Source organism: Chinchilla lanigera, unplaced genomic scaffold (assembly GCF_000276665.1).
Source record: "Chinchilla lanigera isolate Chin_1 unplaced genomic scaffold, ChiLan1.0 scaffold00050, whole genome shotgun sequence".
Taxonomy (NCBI): Eukaryota; Metazoa; Chordata; class Mammalia; order Rodentia; family Chinchillidae; genus Chinchilla; species Chinchilla lanigera.
Genome location: NW_004955451.1, coordinates 1,769,032 through 1,791,815, shown reverse-complemented (window position 1 = coordinate 1,791,815; position 22,784 = coordinate 1,769,032). Strand labels below are relative to the sequence as shown.

Here is a 22,784-nt window from a genome sequence, read left to right as displayed (position 1 = left end):
CTCCTCATCACAGTTATAGAATACTGAGGAGGCAATTCTTACAAACATCTCAAGTCAGCAATCTGGGGCAAAAGCCATATTTTGTAGCTTTTTCTCTCCAGCCTCCCATTGCATTGGGACCTCACAACCAGTTAGTGTCCTCTCCCCAACTATCAGCACAGGCAGCAGGAATCTAGGTGCAGACCTCTCCAGAGCTCCATGCTCTCTTCCACTGCAGCCTGTACTGTCAGGGGAAGAATGGCTTCCAGGAGGTCTCCCCAGGTATTGCACAAGGTCCTCCTGGTTTACAGCTTCCGAATGGCTCCCTGATGCCGGTCCAGTAGACCTCTGACTCTTCGGGCTTAGTCTGTATTCTCATGTTCTCTGAGTTCTTGTTCAGCAGCAGCTCCTCCACTGACTGTGGACCTTTCTGTTTCTCAATGGGAGGGACAAGAGTGACCTGTTGTGTGGCATGTATTCCCAGGGGTTTCTCCATGTTGGAATGATTCACGCACGTCCGCAGGTGGGCCTCCGCAGCCAGTGTGTGGTAGGCCAATTGTGTCATTACTTCTCTGTGCCACGATAGTTCTCAATTGTGCAGTGGTGGTTGGTTTGAGGGCTGGTGCGCACCAGCCCACACTGCTCACAGCTTCCCGGGTGCCTGTGAGGCTGGGAGCCGGCCTTGAGGCCGGCGCTCCCTGCTGCGTGGCTTCCGGGGTTCCTGCGTGACCAGGGGGCTGGCCTGGAGGCCCTACAACTAGTTGTTAGTTAACATTTTCCTCTACTCTCTTTCCTTGTTAGCCAGCCAGCCCTTCCTTTTTTCCTTCTTTCCTTCTTTCTTTCCTTCATTCCTTCCTCCCTTCCTCCCTCCCTCTCCTGCTCTCTTTCTTTCACCAGGGTCTCACTGTGTAACTCAGGCTGATGTTGAACTCAGAATCCTGCCTCAGCCTTATGAGTGCTGGGGATGTATCTCTTAAGTCTCTCTGTAGGTTCACTTTACATCTCTGTTGGAGGGGGGATATTATAGTTGATTACATATTAGATGGGGCAAGGTTGGAGGTGGTTTTTTGTCTGCAACTAATTTGAAATCCACATTCTTTTTTTTTTTTTCTTCCCCTGGTACTGGGAATTGAACTCATGACCTCATGTTTGCCAGGCAGGCGCTGTGCCGCTGAGCTATATCCCCGGCCCTGTCTGCAACTAATTTGTTGAACTAGTTTCCTTTGTCCTGCAGTCTAGATTTCACTGATCAATAATAAAACATTTCATCATCGCTTAACACCTGGGTATTTTTACACTTGTTTCTGTGGGGACTCCATTGGTTTCAGGCCAGCTTTAAATGCCAGTTTCTGGGGTTAGTGTCTTTAAATTAGCACTATGTAGATACTATGAATTTTAACTGCATCCTCGACATGTGTCCTAGCCTGTAGGTTTATTTTTCTTTTTTTCTTTTTTTTTTTGTTTTTTTTCCAGTACCGGGAATCGAACTCATGACCTTGCGCTTGCCAGGCAGGCGCTGTGCCACTGAGTTAAATCCCCAGCCCCGTGTAGGTTTGTTTTTCATGGGAGACTTTTTACTGAGATGGGAGAGTTCTGGTCATTGTACTCCCTGCTTGGACAGATATTTAACCTCTAGGTCTCTTATAGAATGTGCTCCCTAGGTTCTTTTTGGTCTTTGCTGCTCTAGACTAAAACTATTCAGAGGCAGAAACTTTTTTTTTTCCCTCCAGCTATTTTCAAGTTTGTATTTTCTTAATTTTTGGCAACTATGGTATTTCTGCTCTTGGCTTCAAATCCAGCTGTTCATATAGAAGTTACTTTGTGGTATTCTGGATTTTCCTTTGCTGTTTACTCCCATTCTTCTGCATTACTCAACTGAAGTTCTTTCTTGGAGTGTGTATTTCTTTGGTATTTCTAAAGCTGTGTGACTACCTTCATTATGAATTTGTGAACATTATTTTTGTGATCTGATACATTTTAGTGTTTTTTAGAATAGAGAACTACCCTTATTGACATTATAGTTGTGTTACATCCCCCAAACCTGGCATAGTACGTTATGCAAGTATTTCTGATACTTGTCAAGTCAAAATCAAGGCTGAGGATGTAACATAGTGGTAGAGCACATGCTTCAGCATGGGTAAGTCCCTGGGTTTGATCTCTAACACCATGAATGAATAGAGAATGTTCCTAGGGATTTTTGTATGTTTTGTGTTTTTGTGCTGCTGGAGATTGAACTCAGAGCCTTTGCAGTAAGTTACATTCCCAGCCCTTTTTATCTTTTGAGACAGGTCTTGCAAAGCTGCCCAGGTTGGGCTCAAACTTGTGATCCTCCTGCTTCCTTCCAAAGGGATGGAATTTGGATTGTGTTCTACTGCTGGCTCTTAGTTGTAATATTCTTGCCTTTGCTATTAAAAAAAGCCACAAAAACATAACAAATACAGTAAGCTTAAGAGTTTCGTGTAATGAATGTGCCATAGTACTTGATAAAAGATCACATTAGCTGGGCGTGGTGGCACACGTCTATAATCCCAGCACTCGGGAGGCTGAGGCAGGAGTATTGTGCCGAGTTTGAGACCAGCCTGGGTTACAAAGTGAGCTCAAGGCCAGCCTGAGCTGCATATGGAGACCTTGTCTCAGAGACCAAAAAAAAAAAAAAAAAGATCACATGTTAAAATATGAAATATGGGGCCAGGGATGTAGCTCAGCAGCATAAGCACCTTCCTGGCAAGCGCAAGGTCCTGAGTTTGATTCCGGTACCAAAAATAAATAAATAAATATGAAATACCCATTTATGTCTATTAATTTAAGCAGTTATACTGAGAATAAGTGAAAAAATTAAGGTTGCTGTTCCATTAGGTACTAGTATTATGTTCTATGGTTGCTATAAAGATAGGACATAAGACTGCCTATTAAATCTTCTCTTGAAGGTATCTGTATATCCTGATTGGGGGGCAATAAAAACTATGTTTGAAATTGGAGTTTTTCCCTTAGTGTCACACCAACCTCTGGGAAGTTTCCATAAAAATAGAATAGCTATATTGAACTGAACAGTTATTGTTTGGCTGTTACAAACTCCTGAGTAGAGTCTATGTCTTGAGTTTTTGTTTTTCCTGAGGTCCTGAGTAGCATCCAGTATTCATCCAGAAAATGTTCAATGTGCCAAGAGGGATCAAAATATATGGTGAATGTTTAAATTTTTAAAATTTATTAGAGGCAAAAAAAAAATCACAGAACTGGTGCTTCATGTAGAGATAGTAAGATATTTATACAACAAAAGTCATGAGCAGCCAGGCGTGATGGCGCACACCTCTAATCCCAGCTTTCGAGAGGCTGAGGCAGGAGGATCATTGCAAGTTCGAGACCAGCCTGGGCTACAAAGTGAGCTCAAGGCCAGACTGAACTGCCTAAAGAGACCTTGTCTCAAAAAGACAAAAGTCATGAGCTATAGGGAAGCTTAGGTGACAGGAGTGGGGGACAGGGCAAAAAGAACAGGAAAAGATGAAGTCAGAAGAGTAGGCATATGTCAGGTGGCTTAGGAACTTGTAGGTACATTAAAGATTTTGTGCTATGGCTAAGTGAAAGGTAGTGTCATTGAGAAGTTTTTAAAAAGGCAGTGGCATGATATGAGTTACTTTTTTAAAAGCTCACCTGAAAAAAAAGCTCATCTGGCTACTGTGTGGAGATTAGAGAGGAGCAAGAGTGATAATAGAGAGACTAATTCTACCAAAAGTTTATAGTAGTCCAGGAGAAAGTGATGACAATAGAGGTGAAAATTTTGAGACGTAAATCCTACACTGTAGTTGTAAACATTTTATTGACTCGTATCAGATTTTTATACATACTCATATACAACATACTTACACAACATTTAAAACAGGTGAAATTACATTATTCAAACTTTTGGAGCACTTGTTCACTTTTCCTATATCGTAGTCAAATTTTCACTGATAGTAGGTGCTTTTCATGTTGGGGGTTTCTCACGGTGTGATGACTGGCAAGCAGTTCCAAACATAAGTGCGATGCAAGCATTTCCCTGCGTGTATGAGTGCTCGAGTGCTTGTTTGTGTGGCTTTCGAAGTTTTTCTTAGACCACAGTTTTGGACTAAATTTCCTTTATATCTTTTTGTGAATCTTCGTGAATTTTTGCTGTTTGGAATTACAGTAGATTACTTTGTAGGCTAATTTAATGTTAATACTAAGCTTTTCACTCTGTTTGTGGTAGTTTTGAATTGACTTGGGAAGCCCATGTGCTCGTTCAAAATCTGGCTTTAGGGAAGCCTTTCACTCCCTTCACTCTTTCTCAAAGAGTTCTCTGGGCTTGGGGCCGTCTTGCATCATCCCAGCAGTAGTTACTTTTTCTTTTCTTACAAGAGTTTTACTTTTGTTCCTGGAAACCTTGGCTTCTAAAAACATCACAGGCAGTACATCTTTTTCTTAAGCCTCCTTGTACATTAGATTCTAAGTCATACACATGTAGGTTTATTAATATCGTATTTAATATTGTTGTATTTTAAAACTGTGCTTATAGTATTTTATATTCATGAACACTTAAAGTTACTATTTTTGTTTTTTTTTTGTTGTTGTTTTTTTTTGTCTTTTTAAGACAGGGTCTCCCTATGCAGTTCAGGCTGGCCTTGAGCTCACTTTGTAGCCCAGGCTGGTCTCGAACTTGCAGTGATCCTTCTGCTCAGCCTCCCGAGTGCTGGGATTACAGGTGTGTGCCACCACACGCCTGGTGCGTTCGTTTGTTTTTAAGACAGGGTTTCACTATATAGCCCAGGCTGGCCTTAAACTCACACTCCTGCATTAGCCTCCAGAGTGCTGGGATTATAGGTTTGTACTACCACATCCGGCCATTCTTAAATTTTTAAGTAATAGTGTGGCTCTTGATTTTTATGTGATACAATTGTTAGGCAATGTTAAGTGCTGAAGGTGTAGCTTAGTGGTAGAGTACTTGACTCACATGAGGCCTTGGTTTTAGTCCGTACTGAGTGCTCACACACAAACACAGAGGCAGTGTTCCAAAGCAGCTTTTAATTTCATTGCTATGATTTAATTTTTTAACATTTAAAATTTTAATAAGTTGGGAATGTATTTTATTAGGTAGATATCTCTTGCCACTTTTTTAATGAACTTTTTACTAGCTGATTTTTTTTTCTTGGTGATTTGAAAATTGTTCTTTTGCTGGGCATGGTGGTACACACCTGTAATCCCAGCACTTGGGAGGCTGAGGCAGGAGGATCGTTGCAAGTGTGAGACTAACCTGGGCTACAGAGTAAGCTCAAGGCCAGCCTGAGTTGCATAGCGAGACCCTGTCTCAAAAAGACCAAAAAAAAAAAAAAAAAAAAAAGAAAGGAAAATAGAATATGGTTCTTTTGTCATAATATTACATATATTAAGATCTGTTTCTGTTGTTTTTATATGTGGTGGTAATTTGATTTTTACCTATTTTCTTTGAGGTACTAACAGCTAAAAGTAGTCTGTGGCCTATTAAAAGTTTCACTATTCTCTAGATAAAGAATATAAACATTGTTATAAGAAACTTAAACAAATCATGTCTGAAAAATTAAGTATGAGAGTCATTATAGAACCTAGAGCCTCAATCAATTTCCTCTTCTCTAAGCTTTGCTTCTTAGGATGGATCATTTAAAAGAGATTAATCTTTAGCTGTTATTTTTTATGAAAAGGTTTTAAATTGTCCATTTAATATTTATATCTTGTTACATTGTAGCAACAGTGCAGTGTAAGAATGAAGATGTGGGGACAAACTGCTGGGGTCGGATTCTGGTTTCACCATTTCTTTTTTTTTTTTGGTTTTTCTCCGGTACCGGGAACCGAACTCACGACCTTGCGCATGCCAGGCAGGCGCTTTTGCCGCTGAGCTAAATCCCCAGCCCCCCCATTTCTTTTTTTTTTGAGACAGGGTCTCACTGTATAGTTCAGGCTGGCCTTGAACTCACTGTGTGTCCCAGGGTGGCCTCGAACATGTAGCGCTCCTCCTGTCTCAGCCTCCTGAGTGCTGGGATTACAGCCTCGTGCCACCATACCTGATGATGCCATTTCCTAATCACACAATTTTAAACAGGTTATTTAACGCTGTGTGCCTCAGTTTACCTACCTGTATGAAGACAAGCTGACTTAATGAACAATACTGAGTAAAATACCTGGCTCATATAAGATCTCTATAAGGATTAAATGCTATTTTTTATTTGAGTTGGTATCCAGCAGTCCCTTTAGTTCATAAAAATTATAAATTTACATGTTTGGAATAAATTTGGTAAGGTAAGGATGAAACCAGTGAACTACTACCTGCCCACTCATCCTGCTCTTCCCTCAGGTCCCCTACCCTCACCCCTACTGGGGATCTAACCCAGGGCTTTATGCTAGGAAAGTGCTCAGGCACTGAAGCCCAGTCCCCTCTTCCCATAGTTTAAATGTAAACCCATTTTTACCTAGAAATAGTAAACATCTCAGTAAAATGCTGATTTTATTATGTGGCATATTTTCAAACCATAAACCAGTAACTTTCCCAAATTCTATTTTCAAATCTCATTTAGCCTGATATACAATTTTCAGTTATTAAAGCGGTACTTTACATTGTAGAACACATAAAATTGAATTTGATTTTTTTTTTTTTATTCAACTGTTGAGCACAGGCAAAATTGTTACGTAACTTGTTTTCATCTGCCTTATAAAAGAGCCTTAGGTTTGGTAATGATGAGTCATTTATTTTGGTAAGAAGCTAAATTTTTTATCTTAAGTGTTTTTGGAGTATGTGTATATATTTATCTTGATAACCGTGTGATTTTGCTCCAAATCAAAAGTTTAGTCACATTGTTTAGTTCACAAACAGGAATTTGGTTATAAATTCTCAACTTTATTTTCCCTGAGTTATTCTGTATTTGGTTAATAGACAAGTGAATATGACAATGATTAATCGTAATGAATTTTACTGTGAATATTCCCAGAATCTCTTATTTTTCTGTAGCTGAAAAACAGACATTTCCGAGAATAACAAATCGTCCCTTCTGAAGGCTTCAATGTTAATACACAACCATTACAGGAAGATCACATTTCTGCCTCCCCTTTCTGAGCATGTGGTAATCTCTGTCCCTTCCCTTCTCCAGCAGTCCTTGGGGACTTTCTGCAGCAGCCTTTATGGATTTGCTTTGATATATGCACCTTATTTGATCCAGCCTCTGTTACTAAAGATTTATGCCCAAGAGTGTGGTGACTTTGTAGTATGTTTTCCATGAATAAAGTTGACTGACTCATTTGGAGAATGAACTCTAGACTTTGACCACTTTTTGAAACCCTTGTTCTCATCTTCTGAGCTAAATGTTAAGTACCTAGACCATAAGTGAATTAAAATATCAGAATTTCTCCCAGTGTGCTATATTATGTATGTAGCATATGTAAATCCAAGACTATCATTTATAACATGTAAATTCAAAAGTATTCATTGAAGTTGAGGCAGAGGAGAAAAGGGCAGTAGTATTTGCCTCATTTAAACCATGTGCATGTATATTTGAGATAAATGTTTAGTACATTTTTTTACAGTACTAAAATATTCTTCTACACTAACAGTGCTAAAAGGTAAGAATCTACAAGTGAATATGGCATAACCAGAAATCCTGCCATCTTTTATTACTGTAGGTGTGCTGTTTCAAGGGAAGTTTCATTCCCGTTAAGAAAGGAGAAAAACTGTCTTACAGATGGAAGGAGGCTTATAAATTTATAAATAATTTTTCATTTTTTATTTCAGCTTTACCAGCAGGGACGATTATGTCAATTGGGTAGTGAATTTTGTGAATTGGAAGTTTTTGCTAAAGTATTGAGAGCTTTGGATAAAAGGTAAGTTCTTTTTAAAAACTGTGGTAAAATATACACAATGCTGAACTGCTTTTTTAAATGTGCAACTGAATGATGTTAAATGCAACAGTAAAAACACTGTCCACTTACAGAGTGTTTTTGTCATCTCAAACAAAAACTGTGCCCATTAAGTGATAACTCCCATTTCCTCCTCTCCTAGCTGCTGCAGGCACCGTTTGGCTTTGTCTGCTTGTGTTTGAGTACTCTGGGTGTACCCATGCAAGAGGAATCCAATAGAACCTGTCCATTTGTGTTGGCTTTATTTCATTTAACACGACGTTCGCAAGGCTCATCAAAGTGATAACGTGTCAGAATTCCTTTCCTCTGTTCCATGTTGGGAACTGAACTCAAGGTCTTGTACACACTAGGCAAGGTCTCTCCTGCTGAACTCTTACCACTCCCACCCTCATGCCCGTGTAAAGCTAGATAATCCATTGGATGTATATGCTACATTTTGGTTATCCATCTGTCAAGGGTATTTGAGGCCTTTCCACCATTTGGCTAATGTAAATAATACCTCTGTCAGCATAGGCATTCAAGTAACTCTGAATCATTGCTTTTTTTTTTTTTTTTTTTTTGGTTATATATACCAAATAGCTGGGTCATATGTTAATTATGTTTTTAAGTGTTTGAGAAGCTGCCTTCCTACTTTCCATAAATTCATTTTAAAGTAGCATTTAGTTTTTAGTATTTCATTTGGCTTATTTTAGATGATTACACTTATATAGTATATACTCTTTTTAGTCACTACTTCCCCACCCCACTAGGTTCATTATACTTGTTTTAGATGGATATATATGGTGTATGCCCTTTCGAGTACGGGGTTTTTTGTTTGTTTGTTTGCTCAGTATTATAAGAATCAGCTTTGTTATACTTTGTTCATTTTCATCTTAGTGCATATGTACAGTGCCCTGTTCCATATCATTATTCAATTCTATTAATGTTGAACACTTGATTCATTTTTAACTATTATAAATAGTGCTAGCCACAGGTACGGTGGCACATGCCTGTAATCCTGGCTTGTAGGAGGCTAAGGCAGGATGACTGCAAGTTGGAGGCCAGTCTGGACTTATACCAAGACCTTGACTCCAAAAATCCCAGAAAACAATAAATAAGTAAATTGTGTTAATGTGATTATCTTTGTACATGTCTTTTGGTGAGCATACATATGTATATTTATCAGATATACCTAGAAGTATAGTTTGAAGACATTTTTAAGAGTTACCAGCTAAAATGATACACAGAGCATATTGTAATGGTATTGTTGCAGTAATTACACAGTCCAAGCAAGGAAGGGTGGTGACGAAAAAGGCAGAATGTGTTCACCCAGCTCCATGTCTTTTGGGAAATGAATACTCGGGCAGGTTGGATTTTTAATTGAAGAAAGGGAGACTGATGGGAGCCCACGTGGGTCCCCTTCTGTGTCTCTCGAACAGAAGCTTGCTTTCCCCCAATAAATATGTTCTGCTCTTAACCTCCATTAAAAAGGCGGGGGGGGGGAGCTGAATTCACCTTGCCTGCTGTAAGTATTAGGAAGTAGGAGCTACAGAGAGATGATGACTTTCTTTTTTTTTTTTTTTTCATCTTTTTGAGACAGGGTCTTGCTGTGCAGTTCAGGCTGGCCTTGAGCTCACTTTGTAGCCCAGGCTGGTCTCGAACTCTCGACGATCCTCCTGAGTGCTGGGATTACAGACCTGCACCACCACGCCCAGCCTGACTTTTGACTGTACTTGCTGTTCTGTTTTACATTCTTCCCTAAATTTGCTTTCACTGCCATTTCTTTTTCCTAACCCACATTTCTAAAAAAAAAAAATCATAGTAATAAGAATATGCTTTCATAAAATACTGCTGATCTTTAATATAATTATTGTCAAGTTGTTTTATTTGTTCAGCAAATTAAATAAATACTTGTTGAATGCCTGGAACTGTGTGTGCTTGGTACTGTTCTAGATGCCAAGTTCTAGATGCCAGGCAGTGGATATGAACTTCAAGATCCCTTCATCATGGAGTTTGTATTTTTAAAGAGGGATAAGAAGATAAATGGATGAGTAAATAAATAAAATGAATTTAATATTCAAGGATGACTGAAATGTGACCTGTTTACCAAGACTATAGAAAAACCTTTTGGTTACTTGATTGTTTAAAATTAGTCTATATGGCCACATGTGGTGAAGCATGCCTATAATCCTAGCACTCCAAAGAGGATGAGGCAAAGAGGATCGCTGTGAGTTGGAGGCCAGCCTGGGCTACATAGTGAGTTCAAGGCCAGCCCATACTGCATAGCAACACCTTGTCTCAAAAAAACCACAAAAGTAAATAAATAAGTCAATTAAGAAATAGGGGAGGCATGGTGTTGCATATCTGTAATCCCAGCACTCAGGAGACTGAGGCAGGAGGATCATCATCAGTTTGAGGCCAGCTTGGACTACAAAGTGAGCTCAAGGCCACCCTGAACTGCATAGCAAGACCCTGTCTCAAAAAGGCAAGACAGAAAAAAAAAAAAATAGGTGAGAAGGTCTCAATTTTGGCAGAGAGAGACTATAGAAAAGCTTTTTAAAAATAGTCTTTTTTAAAAAAGGTTAGTTTAATTTACTGTTCTTCTAAAACATCAATTTAAAATAAAGGCTATAAAAGGAAAAAAAAATGTTAGCTTACTATGATTTGAATGACTGCAGTTCTGAATGTGGCTATTTTAATAGGTGTAGTGGAGTGCCTACCCCTTTCATCTCGTAGGTTATCTTTCACCAAGTCCAAATCTTTGGTGTTGGCCAGGTGTGGTGGTGCACGTCTGTAATCCCAGCACTTGGGACGCTGAGGCAGGAGGATCCTTGGGAGTTTGAGATCAGCCTGGGCTACAAAGTGAGCTCAAGGCCAGCCTCAACTGCATAGCAAGACTCTGCCTCAAAAAGACAAAAACAAAAACAAATCTTTGGTGATATTTGTGAGACTAAAAGCAAACAACTTAGTTTTTTTTCTCCTTTATCCAAAGCAGTGCTTCTGTTAGTTACAGTTTTGTTTTTTAAAATACTTTTATGAGTTATAAGTCATATATCATAAAATTTGCCGTCTTAAATTGTAACTCCTAGTAGCTTTTAGAATATTCACAAGACTTTACAACCATCACTGTCTTAATTCTAAAACATTTCCTTGCCCCAAAAGGAAACTAGTAACAGTCATCCTTGGATGCTGGGTGACTGTTAATATTTATGTCTCAGGATTTGCCTAGTCTAGATATTGAATATACATGCAACCATACAACAGTTGCTCTTTTTATTGACTCTTTCACGTAGCATAACATTTTAAAAGATGTTTATGTCCACACTACTTTCTTTTTTATGATTGGGTAATTTTCCACTGTAAGGATAATACTGTGTTTTATTAATCCAGTCATCTGTTGATGAATATTTGGGTTGTTTCTACCTTTTTCTTGCTCTGGGGATTGAACAGAAGGCCTCACTGTATCCCCAGCCCTTTTTATTTTTGAGATAGTCATGCTAAATTGTCCAGTCTCACCTCAATCTTGGGATTGTCCTATCTCAGCTTCCTGAGTAGCTGGGTTTAAAGGCATGTACCAGCCCGACCAGTTTGCCAACACTTTGTGAAAAATTGTAGTCATTCTATTGGGTACGAAGTGGTATCTTACTATGATTTTTTTTTTTTTTTTTTGCTACTGGGAATCGAACTCAAGACCTTGCCAGGCCATGTGTTTGTGCTGCTGAGCTATATCCCCAGCCCTCTTACAAATTTTGATTTGCATTTCCCTAATTGCTAATGATATTAAGCATATTATCTTGTGTTTATTGGCTGTTGATACATCTTCTTTGGATATTCCTGTCTCAGCCTCCAGAATAGCTGGGATTACAGGCTTGCCCCACTGTACCTGGCTGCCTGTTTTAATTGGATTGTCTTTTGTTTTGGTTTTGGTACTGGGAATCAAACTCGGGATCTTGCACTTGCCAGGCAGGTACTTGTACCACTGAGCTATATCCCTGGCCCTGGGTTGTCTTTTTATGTTTGGGTTATAATTGATTTTTCAGAGCTGATATGAAAGGCTAGCTTCATCTTTTGTTGCTATCAAGTTATACTGTGTGGTTTTCCTGAGTGTTACAGGATCATTCAGTGATGAGCTGAGTAAAGATATCAAGCTATCTTTTTTTTGGTACTGGGGATTGAATTTGGGGCCTCTGCACTGCGCTACATTCCAGTGATTTTTTATTTGGAGACGGTCTTGCTGGGCTCAAATTTAGAGTCCTCCTTCCTCAGACTCCCAAAGTGCTAGAATTATGGGCACGCACCACTGTGCCATCTCAAGCTAACTTTGGAATTACCATAGTTTCATAATTTATAGGGCAGAATACTTCTTTGTTTTATTCTATCTTGGAGAATGATGGTGGTATTCTTTACAAAGAAAGCAGCTTTTGGGGCTGGGGATATAGCTCAGCAGCACAAGTGCCTGCCTGGCAAGTGCAAGATCCTGAGTTCGATTCCTGGTACCAAAAAAAAGAAATCAGCTTTCTAAAAGGACAAAAATAAGATTTTTTTTTTGAGTAATCTTTTCCTTCTCTTTCAGACATTTGCTTCATCATTGTTTTCAGGCTTTGATGGATCATGGTGTTAAAGTTGCTTCAGTCCTGGCCTACTCGTTCAGTAGACGGTGCTCTTACATAGCAGAATCAGATGCGGCAGTAAAGGAAAAAGCAATTCAGGTTGGCTTTGTTCTAGGTATGTAACAGTAAAATATGAGAAAGTTTCGTCTTGTGCAGACTCAGAATTAAACCTGCTGATAAGCTGCATGTGGTGGCGCATGCCTGTAATCCTAGCACTCTTGAGGCTAAGGCAGGGGTCTCGCCATGAGTTTGAGGCCTGCTTGGGCTACACAGTAAGTACAAGGCCAGCCTCAGCCACAGAGCAAGACCCTGTCACAAAACAAAACAAGCTGATAACAATAAAGGGTTCTTCTGGGAGTTTCCCAAAGTCTATAGAGGGAGGTTATGAGGAAAACATCAGAAGAATGAGGTGTGTGATGTATTAGAATTTAAATCTGTGCCAGGCTCTATAGTAGGTATTTAAATGGTATCTTCCTAAACCCTCCAGACAGTCCATTGCACTGGTGGTATTAACATTTCACATATGAGGAAATAGACTCAGAAAAGTTGAGTAACCAGATCGACCACATAGTAGTTTAAAATCTTGTGTCTGTGTGAGTGTAAAGCACATATCTTTCTACCATGTCATGCTACCGTCAACCTCTCTCACCTGCTGACTACATGCTGTGACGTGGGACTGAATCCTTTTGGGGCCTCAGTTTTCTCATTTCTAATATGAGAGTTATTCTGAATTTCCTCATGGGAATGTTATAAGGATAGTGAAAACATGAAAATTTTATATGCCACATATATAATAAAGTATTTTTTACTGCTTCTGTAACATGGTTTTCATAAATGTATATAGATAAGTGTGTTTCAGGCCATTTATCTTTGGGTTTTGTTTTTGTTTTTTTTTTTTGGTACCGGGAATTGAACTCAGGACCTTGTGCTTGCCAGGTAGGCACTTGTGCCGCTGAACTATATCCCCGGCCCCAGGCCATTTTTTTTTTTTTCAGGTCATTTATTTTTAAAGTTCTTGCTAACTCCTTGATTTTTTTAAAAAAATTTTATTTTGAAATTATAAATAGAGTCATAGAGAGTTGTAAAAGAGTTACCTAGAGTCCTTTGAAACATTCCTCCAGCCTTCTCTAGTGGTAATATGCAACTGTAGGACAGTATAAAAACCAGGAAGACTGCAGACCTTATCAGTTATCACCAGTTTTTATCTGCATTCATTGTGTATATTTCCATGCAATTGATTTCATATATTCATGACCTCCACCACTACCAGGATAAAGTGTTATTCTTTTTTTTTTTTTTTTAAAGTGTTACTGTTTTTAGAATCACGTTAATGTGTGCATGGGTATGTTTTCTGCCATATGTGTGCACATTTTTGATGTACATTTATTTTTTTATTTTTAATTTTATTTTTGTTGGTTTTTCTGGTACTGGGAATCAAACTCACGACCTTGCGCTTGCCAGGCAGGCACTGTGCCGCTGAGCTAAATCCTCAGCCCAATAGACCAAGCTTTTGGAAGGAGACCTTTTTTTCTTTTTTTTTTTTTGAGACAGGGTCTCTCTATGCAATTCAGACTGGCCTTGGGCTCACTGTGTAGCCCAAGCTGGTCTTGAACTTGCAATGATTCTCCTGCCGCAGCCTCCGGAGCGCTGGGATTACAGGTGTGCGCCACCACGCCTGTGTGTGCACATTTTTTACAGTCAGATTTTCATGATCATTTCCTTCAGTCTTAGAACAGTGTGTTGTAGTAGTCTCTTACTTGCTATAGGAGCTTCAGAGGATTCGTGTGTGTGTGTGTGTTTGTGTGTGTGTGTGTGTGTGTGTGTGAGAGAGACTGCGAATCAGTCCCAGAGGTACTGTACCACTGACCTACATCTCTAGCTCTTTTTTTATTTTGAAACAGGGTCTTGCTAAATTGCCCAGGTAGGACTTCAACTTGTGGACCTCCTGCCTGCACCTCATGGACTGCTGGGATTATAGGCATGTGCCACCACATCCAGCTCTTTAAGAACATTGTTTGCTGAAAAGACCCCTTAGCATTTATCCTTTAATAGCCTCACAGCCTATATATTATAACAAATAATTGCCTGAAGAATGTCTGTGAAAATAGTGTTTGTGAACTTAGTTAATAGTAAGGATGGCCGGGGATGTAGCTCAGTGGCATAAGTGCCTGTCTGGCAAGCACAAGGTCCTGAGTTTGATTCCTGGTACCAAAAAAAAAAAAGATTAGGGAGAATAGTAAGGATGAACAACAAAAAAATCGGCATGGTGGCAGCCACCTATAATCCCAGCACTTGGGAGGCTGAGACAGGAGGATTACAGCAAATTCAAGGCCACCTGAACTACATAGTGGGACCCTGCCTCAAAAAAGAAAAGAAAAGGATGGCATCCTCTTAGCTGCAGATGCTCAGGTAAAAGTCTGTGTTTGAGATAGTCAGTGTCAAGGCAGACGAGTGATAGATAGGAAAGTTAGTGTTCCTTGAGCTTTTCTATTACCTCCACATACACCAGCCTGGCCACTGTAATGAGACAGAATCTCAGAGATAGAAACAGATCCCAACTAATTCAGTTACATTGTCAATTTTAATCTTAAAATTATGCTAAAAATGAAAGAATTTCATTCTAGAAGTGTATAGTGATAATTCTTTAAAGTAACAACCTTACAGCCGGCTGTGGTGGCGCACACCTATAATCCCAGCACTCAGGAAGCTGAGGCAGGATCTTTGCAAGTTCAAGACCAGCCTGGGCTATAGTGAGCTCAAGGCCAGCCTGAACTACATAGTGAGACCCTGTCTTAAAAAAGACAAAACAAAAACCTTACTAAGGTATAATTCATATACTATACAATTGATCCATATAAAGTATACTTTTTCAGTGGTTTTTAGTAAGTGCACAGAATTAGTCAAACATTACCACAGTTAAGCTGTAGAGCAGTGATTACCCCCGAAAGAAACTCACACTTACTAGCAGTCATTCCTCATTTGCCTCCCATCCCAAGCAACTGTCAGTTTGCTTTGTTTCTGTAGATTTTGCCTGTTCTAGACATTTCACATGAATAGACTTAGAAAATATATGGACCTTGTGACTAGCTTGTTCCATCTAGCATAATGTCTTCAAGGCCTAGCTGTTTCTTATTGTGGGAATAGGTGGTTTTGTTTGTTTGTTTGTTTGCTTGTTTGTTTGGTTTTTTTGCTTGTTTGTTTGGTTTTTTTTGAGACAAGGTCTCACTATGCAGTTCAGGCTGGCTTTGAGCTCACTTTGCAGCCCAGGCTGGTCTCAAACTCACAGTGATCCTCCTGCCTCAGCCTCCTGAGTGCTGGGATTACAGGCGTGTGCCACCATGCCCAGTGGGAATAGTTTAATATAACAAATTTTTCTCTGAGTGTAAGAACCAAAAAGACAAAAATGGGAAAACTAGGGTACTATGAAGAGTACCACTTCCAAGGTTCTGATGCTGGGTTGGTACCACTACCTGTGAGCTCTGAAAAGGGGGCCCATTTTAGAGAGTCTGAGAATTAGTGACTGGCTGGCTAGCTGTTCTGATGTTGCTGACAGGGTGCTGTGAAACTGGATTTGTAAAACTGCAACTGGAATTGACTATTGCTTACTGGAATGAACTGCCACTGCCACAGTAAAGAAGCATGCCCTAGGGTGTTCCTGTCTGCATAGGAAGGACTGTTCCTTGCTCTTCTTGTCTTGCAGTCCCTCTCTTTAGTGCAGAGCCTAACAGACAGACAGCTGGCTAAGGAGAAATGTGATTTACAGAAACATTGCCTCAGCATCAAAAGAACAGTCAAGAGTGGTAGATTTCAAGTCAAGAAACAGCCTGATAACCAGCACATCATGCAGTGTGTTCTTGGTACAAATCACCTTATTATTGTAGTCCTTTTGTGAAGGGCCTAGGTTGTTATAAAGCTCAATTCTCTCCAGGTAATAAAATATTTGTTTGATTACTTGTAGCTTTAATTAAACACAAAAAAAGTCTAAGCAAAATGCAATATTTTGTTCACTCAGACATTTAGGGGAGCATGTTGAGACAGAGCCTCTCTATGTAGTTCAGCCTGACCTTGAACTAACTGTAGCCCAGGTTGCCCTTGAACTCACAGCAATCCTCCTACCTTAGTTGAGTGCTGAGATAACAGGGGTGTGGCACCATGTACAGCTGACTTTGACATTTTAAGACACCATATTATTTGTGGTATCAAGAAAAAAATGGGCCAGACATGGTGGCGCACACCTGTAATCCCAGCACTTGGGAAGCTGAGGCAGGAGGATCCTTGTGAGTTCGAGACCAGCCTAGGCTACAAAGTGAGCTCAAGGCCAGCCTGAACTGCATAGCGAGACCCTGTCTCAAAAAGACAGAAAAAAAAAAAAAGAAAGAAAGAAAATGCTAGCTGGGCATGGTGGTGCACGCCTGTAATCCCAGCGCTCCAGGATCATTGGGAGTTTGAGACCAGCTGAGGCTACAAAGTGAGCTCAAGGCCAGCCTGAGCTGCAGAGCGAGACCCTGTCTCAAAAAGACCAAAAAAAAGGCGCTACCAATTAATAGAAAATAACCATCAGTTTTATGATCTCATAAATCTCTATTTCAGAGATTGAAAAATATAAAAAATGCATGCTGTAGGATAAAGAAACACAGTCTATTACTTTGTTTTCTGGTTATTTTAGTCCATAGACTTCTTAGAAGGTCAGAACTCTTACCTCCTTATTTAAAGTCTCATCCTAAGTCCTCTAATTTAAAGCTTTTTAATAAAAATCTCACGGTATCTTTTAAATTTTCATTTATTTTTGGTGCTGGGATTTGAGCCTACAGCTTCACTCATGCTTTACATATGTTCTACCACTGAAGCTCAGTTTTCAACATCAGTCTCTACTTCAAGCTAAACACAAGACTAATAAGGAGTTTTTGTTTTCGGTAATCACTACAAATGTGGCATTTTAGCTTCTGGCAATTTACTAAACAAAAGCTGCTTGTTTTTCTTGTCCCTCAGGTGGCTTCCTTTCAGATGCCGGCTGGTACAGTGACGCTGAGAAGGTTTTCCTGTCTTGCCTTCAGCTGTGTACTCTGCATGATGAGATGCTCCACTGGTTCCGCGCAGTGGAGTGCTGCGTGAGGTAAGCTGGGGCAGAGCCTGCAATTACGTATTTAGTAGCTCATCTGCTTGTACTCCAGCACTGGAATAAATCCCAGTGGTAATACTCACATGTCATAGTTTCTGTAGCCTAGCCTCTTCCTCCCACCTCCGAAGTACACTTGTATCTTTCTGCTTTTTTCATAGAGTGTGTGTTCCTTTATTCAGTAGATGTTTATTAAATGCTTATGTGCTAGTAACTGAGGCAGTGGATACTAAAAGATTTCAAGAAATGTACTTTTGTTCTTGGATTTAGTTTTTACTCTTTACATTTCCACTGATTCTGCACAGGCTTAGTATTTTACTTATAAATGTTTTCTTTGAAGATTTTGTTTGCTTGTTTGTTTAGTAGATGTACTTAAAGGAAAGACAAGCAGATCTAGAAATATCTCAGCTTTTTTAGGTAGGGTCTCGCCATGTAGTTCAGCCAGGCCTTGAACTCACTATGTAGTCCAGGCTGGCCTCAAACTCTTGGCAATCCTCCTGCCGCGGCCTCCCGATTGCTGGGATTGTAACCATGCGCCACCATTCCTGGCCTATCTCAGCTTTTGTTGTCCTTATTTTTCTTGCATATGCCACATGTAGCCCTAGCTATTTTGATACAGGTTTTCTCTTTTCTCCACATTCTGACTTGGGCAGGCTTCCTTTCTGCCTGCCTGTGTGCCTGCCTTTGTTTTTGTGAGACAGCTTCACTGCATTGCCTCTTCCATTCTAATTGCTCTCAAGTTATATTTCTTGTATCTCTGCTGCCTGAGGTGTGTACCACTGCGCCCTAATGATTTGGTGTTTCTTTTTGTTCATTTGTTTTTGGTTTTGCTTTGTTTTGTTTTTTTGAGATAGGGTTCAGTCTGGCCTTCAGCTCGCTGTGTAACCTAGGCTGGGCTGGAACTCGTAGCAGTCCACCTGCTGCCGCCTCCCGAGTTCTGGTATTACAGGTGTGTGCTGCTGTGCCTGGCAGGTATTTTAAGTGGTGATTTAGTTATATGCAAACCTTTCAGAGATAGAAAACTGGTTCTTCATAAAACTTTTTTGACCTAAACTAAAATTGAGTAAAGCTCTCTTTTATGTTTTAGACTTTGATGTTTTATTTGTCCTTTTTTATATAAGGCTTATCTGAAACATTCAAATCCTAAAGATAACTTTATGATGTGCAAGCTGAATTACAAATAATTTCTTGTATGTTTTAGAAATACTATATGATAAGTTGTAGGGTTGTATGCGGACAAGGGAGAAGTATCTGGCCCTATGAATTGTTATGCTGATGAAAATCTGTCATTTTTTGCTTACCAGATTTGATTTGATTTGATTTGATTTGATTTGATTTGATTTGATACTTGGGATTGAACTCAAGGTGCTGAGGTACATTCCTAGTTTGTTTGGAACAGAAAAGCCACTAGTGTTTTCTTTTCATACGTGTTTGATTTTTTATTCACCAAATCAGATGATTTATTTTGCCTAGATATTTGTTTCTTCTCTTTAATTTTAAGGGTGCTATATAAATTTTGGTTTAGCCTAACCGAAAGGGTTAGTTTTCTTTTCTTTTCTTTTTTTTTCCCCTTTTTGAGACAGGGTCTTGCTATGCTTTTCAGACTGGTCTTGAGCTCATTTTGTATCCCAGGCTGGCCTCAAACTCACGGTGATCCTCCTGCTTCTGCCTCCTGAGTAGCTGGGATTATAGCGCCTGGCCTCCTACTTAGTATTATTTGAAAAATGATTAAAGTTTTCAGTTTAACTTTTTTTTTAGGGGGAAGGAAATTTGGGGTATTAATTGAGTGTGTGTTTCATTAAATTGGAAAAGAACTGTTTTGCAGAATAGATGGTAATGAAATCCTTTGGCCAGTCCCAGGGGCTTTGAGCCTGATGCAAGAATAAGAGCATGTTCTTCAATTTAGTATTATAAACACAGTTTCTAATCTCGGGCTGGCATTGAAAGAGAGTAAATGTCAGGGAGCCTTGTTGGCCTCCTGTGGCTAACCCTGGTACCCTTTTCAGTCCTTTTTCAGTCCTTGCAGACTCTGACTGTTTCCCTTTATTCGCTTCCTGTTTCATAGGTTTTTTTCTGCTTGTAGATCTCTGTTGCCAAAAAAATTCAGAAAATACAAAAAAAAAAGGAAGAAAATAAATACTGTGCATAACCAACCTCTTGCCTAGAAATAACCACAATTACTATATAGCGCAGTTGTCCCTCAGTAGGTATGAGTGATTCTAGGACCCATGGACGGTGAACCCCGCAGATGTTCAAGCCCTTATATAAGATGGCATAGCATTTGCATGTAACTTAGGCACATCCTCGCTATACTTTTGAACAATACCTAATACAGTGTGAATGCACTGTAAGTAGTTGTTACACTGTACTGTTTAGGAGATATACCTAATCTGTGCAGTCCTATTCCCTCTTCTCGTCAAGTATTTTCCACCCACAGAACACTCAGATATGAGCATATACTTGGAAGGTAACAACCGAAAAGCTCCTCCTTAGCCCCCTTTCCAGCTTTTCCTCAGGGGTTAATCAACCCATGTGAGCATAATTTGTCTGAGGTCACCTGAGAGAGCAGAGCTTGTCTTTGGTTTTCTGAGGATGGGGCAGAGCAAATTTATCTTAAATCCTTTTCCAGCTGGGTGCGGTAGCACACACCTGTGATCCCAAGATTGAAGCATCTAAATTGGAGCCCAACCTGGCAGTTTAGTGAGTTGGTGAGACTTTGTTCCAAAGTATAAAAAAGGGCTGGGGTTGTAGCTCTGTGAGGAGCCCTGAGTTCAGTCACCGTTAGTGCCAAACAAAAGAAAAATCCTTTCTGTTACTTATCTATAAACCATGGATGTGGATTACCTCAATACTTTTTTTTTTCTCGTTTTTAAGTGAAAAAAAAAAATTAATGAAATATTTAAATTTGGATTAAAAGAGAATCCTGAGTCCTCAGTGGTTTGAATTTTCTGAAATTCAAAGATAAATAGAAGACTATAGCAATATCTCAATTGCTGAGAGAAAATACTATACCTCACCAACTTTTAGAGCAAAACAAAGAACTCCCAATTATTCCAAGACTCAGTATACCTCCCTGTATCTTATCTTACCTGAGGAAAACGCTCAAGGGGTTTCTCTAACCAAATAAAAGTTTAATAGTAACAAGTCTCAAGAAGGGGGAGATGATATAGAAACAGTAATAAACAATGAATGGGAGTTCTTAATACATTTTAAGAATTTTTTTCAAAGTGGAGATAGAAGAGAATTTTTTAAAATGTAATTTAATTTAATTTTATTTTTGTCTTTTTGAGACAGGGTCTCACTATGCAATTTAGGCTGGCCTTGAGCTTACTTTTGTACCCCAGGCTGTCCTTGAACTCTCAACGATCCTCCTGCCTCAGCCTTCTAAGTGTTAGGATTACAGGTGTGTGCCACCACGCCTGGTTTAAAAGAGAAATTTTTACAAATAACATAAAACTGAAATTCTCCATAACCGTATGTTTTGTTTTGTTTTGTTTCGTTTTCCCAGAATCGTTTGTTCTGAAACATTAACATAAAGTTTGGTTTTTCTCCTCTCTAAAAACCATTGCTGGGCCGGGGATATAGCTCAGTGGCATAAGCGCCTGCCTGGCAAACGCAGGGTCCTGAGTTTGATTCCTGGTACCAAAAAAAAAAAACATTTCTTAGTAAAGAGAGTTACCTTACAATTCTCACATTTATGTGATGTTAATTCATATTCATTATTTTAAACAACAAAGCACTATTTGGGAAAGAAATGTTAACCTGAAACTTAGGTGAGTGCTAATGTAAAGAAGTCATAGAGGCAACATGGCAGAATTTTTATTTTAAAAAATGAAATGGGAGCCGGGCGCGGTGGCGCACGCCTGTAATCCTAATACTTGAGAGGCTGACGCAGGAGGATCATTGCAAGTTTGAGACCATCCTGGGCTACAAAGTAAGCTCAAGGCCAGCCTGAACTGCATAGCAAGACCCTGTCTCAAAAAGAAAAGGTCTCACTCTGAAAGTTCTATCTCAGACTAATGCAAGATTACTCCAGAGTAGTTATAGTGATGATATACAAGAAGCATATCAATAGTTTGAAGAAAATTGTTTTTGTAAATTGTGAGGAGAAAAAGAAGTTCCCAAAAATGTAATTTAGATGTTAAAGGACTTAAATATTACAACCTTTAAAGTGTTTGTATAGCCTTAAAATTTGATCAGTTTTCAATCAGCTGGCAAAAACACTTTAGATGGAAAATGAAGGAGCATGTTGTTATATTCAGATGACTTTGTATTAGGCATACATGACAACCTGCTTTTGAAATACTAGCAGTGTCGTGAAGGCTCATCTTGGTGAGTAGGATAGGAGTGAGATCATTAATGATCAAACGCCAGTGCTAGGGGTCAGTGTGTAATGACTTGGATGGAAAATGTGGCAGAGCTTCCAAATTTGAGCGGTGGGAGTGGAGGTAAGAAGGATGAGAAATGCGATCAAGCTAGGTATAAACAAAGAGAATAGGGGCCGGGGATGTAGCCCAGCGGCACGGCGCCTGCCTGGCAAGCGCAAGGTCGTGAGTTGGATTCCTTGTACCAGAAGAAAAAAAACAAAAACAAAGCAAAGAGAATATAGTAAATAACTATGATAAACTAAAAATAACAATAAAAGATTAAAACTAAATTAATTATCACCACAATACATGCAGATGGTCTCATTTCCTCTACCTAAAGATTGCAGTTCCCAAGAGATCTAAAAAAAACAAATATGGGCTCTATAGCACAATGGATAGCGCGTTGGACTTCTAGTGAGTAGAAAAATAAATGTGGCGTGGTGGCACATGTTACTTGGGAGGCTGAGACAAGAGGGTGCAGATTTAAAGCCAGCCTGGGCAATTTAGAGCTTGTCTCATAAGACTGGACCCACTGGGGCTCAGCGTGTGTCTCAGCAGGAAGAGCATGTGACTCTGAGTTCATTCCCCAGTACTGCAGAATTGAAAATAGAAAAATGAAGTGAAATCGTCTATTAAGAAGCAACACCCCCCCAGAACAATAAGAAAGCCAGGCACGGGGGTGTATGCCTATAGTCTCAGCATTTATGGAGGCTGAGACAGAAGAATCACAAGTTTAAGTGTCTGTTGAGGAATTTATTATTTTATTTATTTATTTATTTATTTATTTATTTTAAAGAATAAAAGAAGGATAACATAATAATAGGGGGGACTTAGCAAATTACA

General features: G+C 39.5%; 1 protein-coding gene across 1 annotated transcript in view; it reads left to right on the top strand.

Moving 5' to 3' along the window:
- Window positions 1–22,784, top strand: part of Appbp2 (amyloid beta precursor protein (cytoplasmic tail) binding protein 2) — a 68,035-nt gene that overhangs the window by 12,961 nt on the left and 32,290 nt on the right. The window contains exons 2-4 of the mRNA XM_005393963.2: window positions 7,745–7,833; window positions 12,422–12,573; window positions 17,448–17,571. Of these exons, the coding sequence (XP_005394020.1) occupies window positions 7,745–7,833; window positions 12,422–12,573; window positions 17,448–17,571 (365 nt within the window). The remainder of the gene's footprint in view (window positions 1–7,744; window positions 7,834–12,421; window positions 12,574–17,447; window positions 17,572–22,784) is intronic.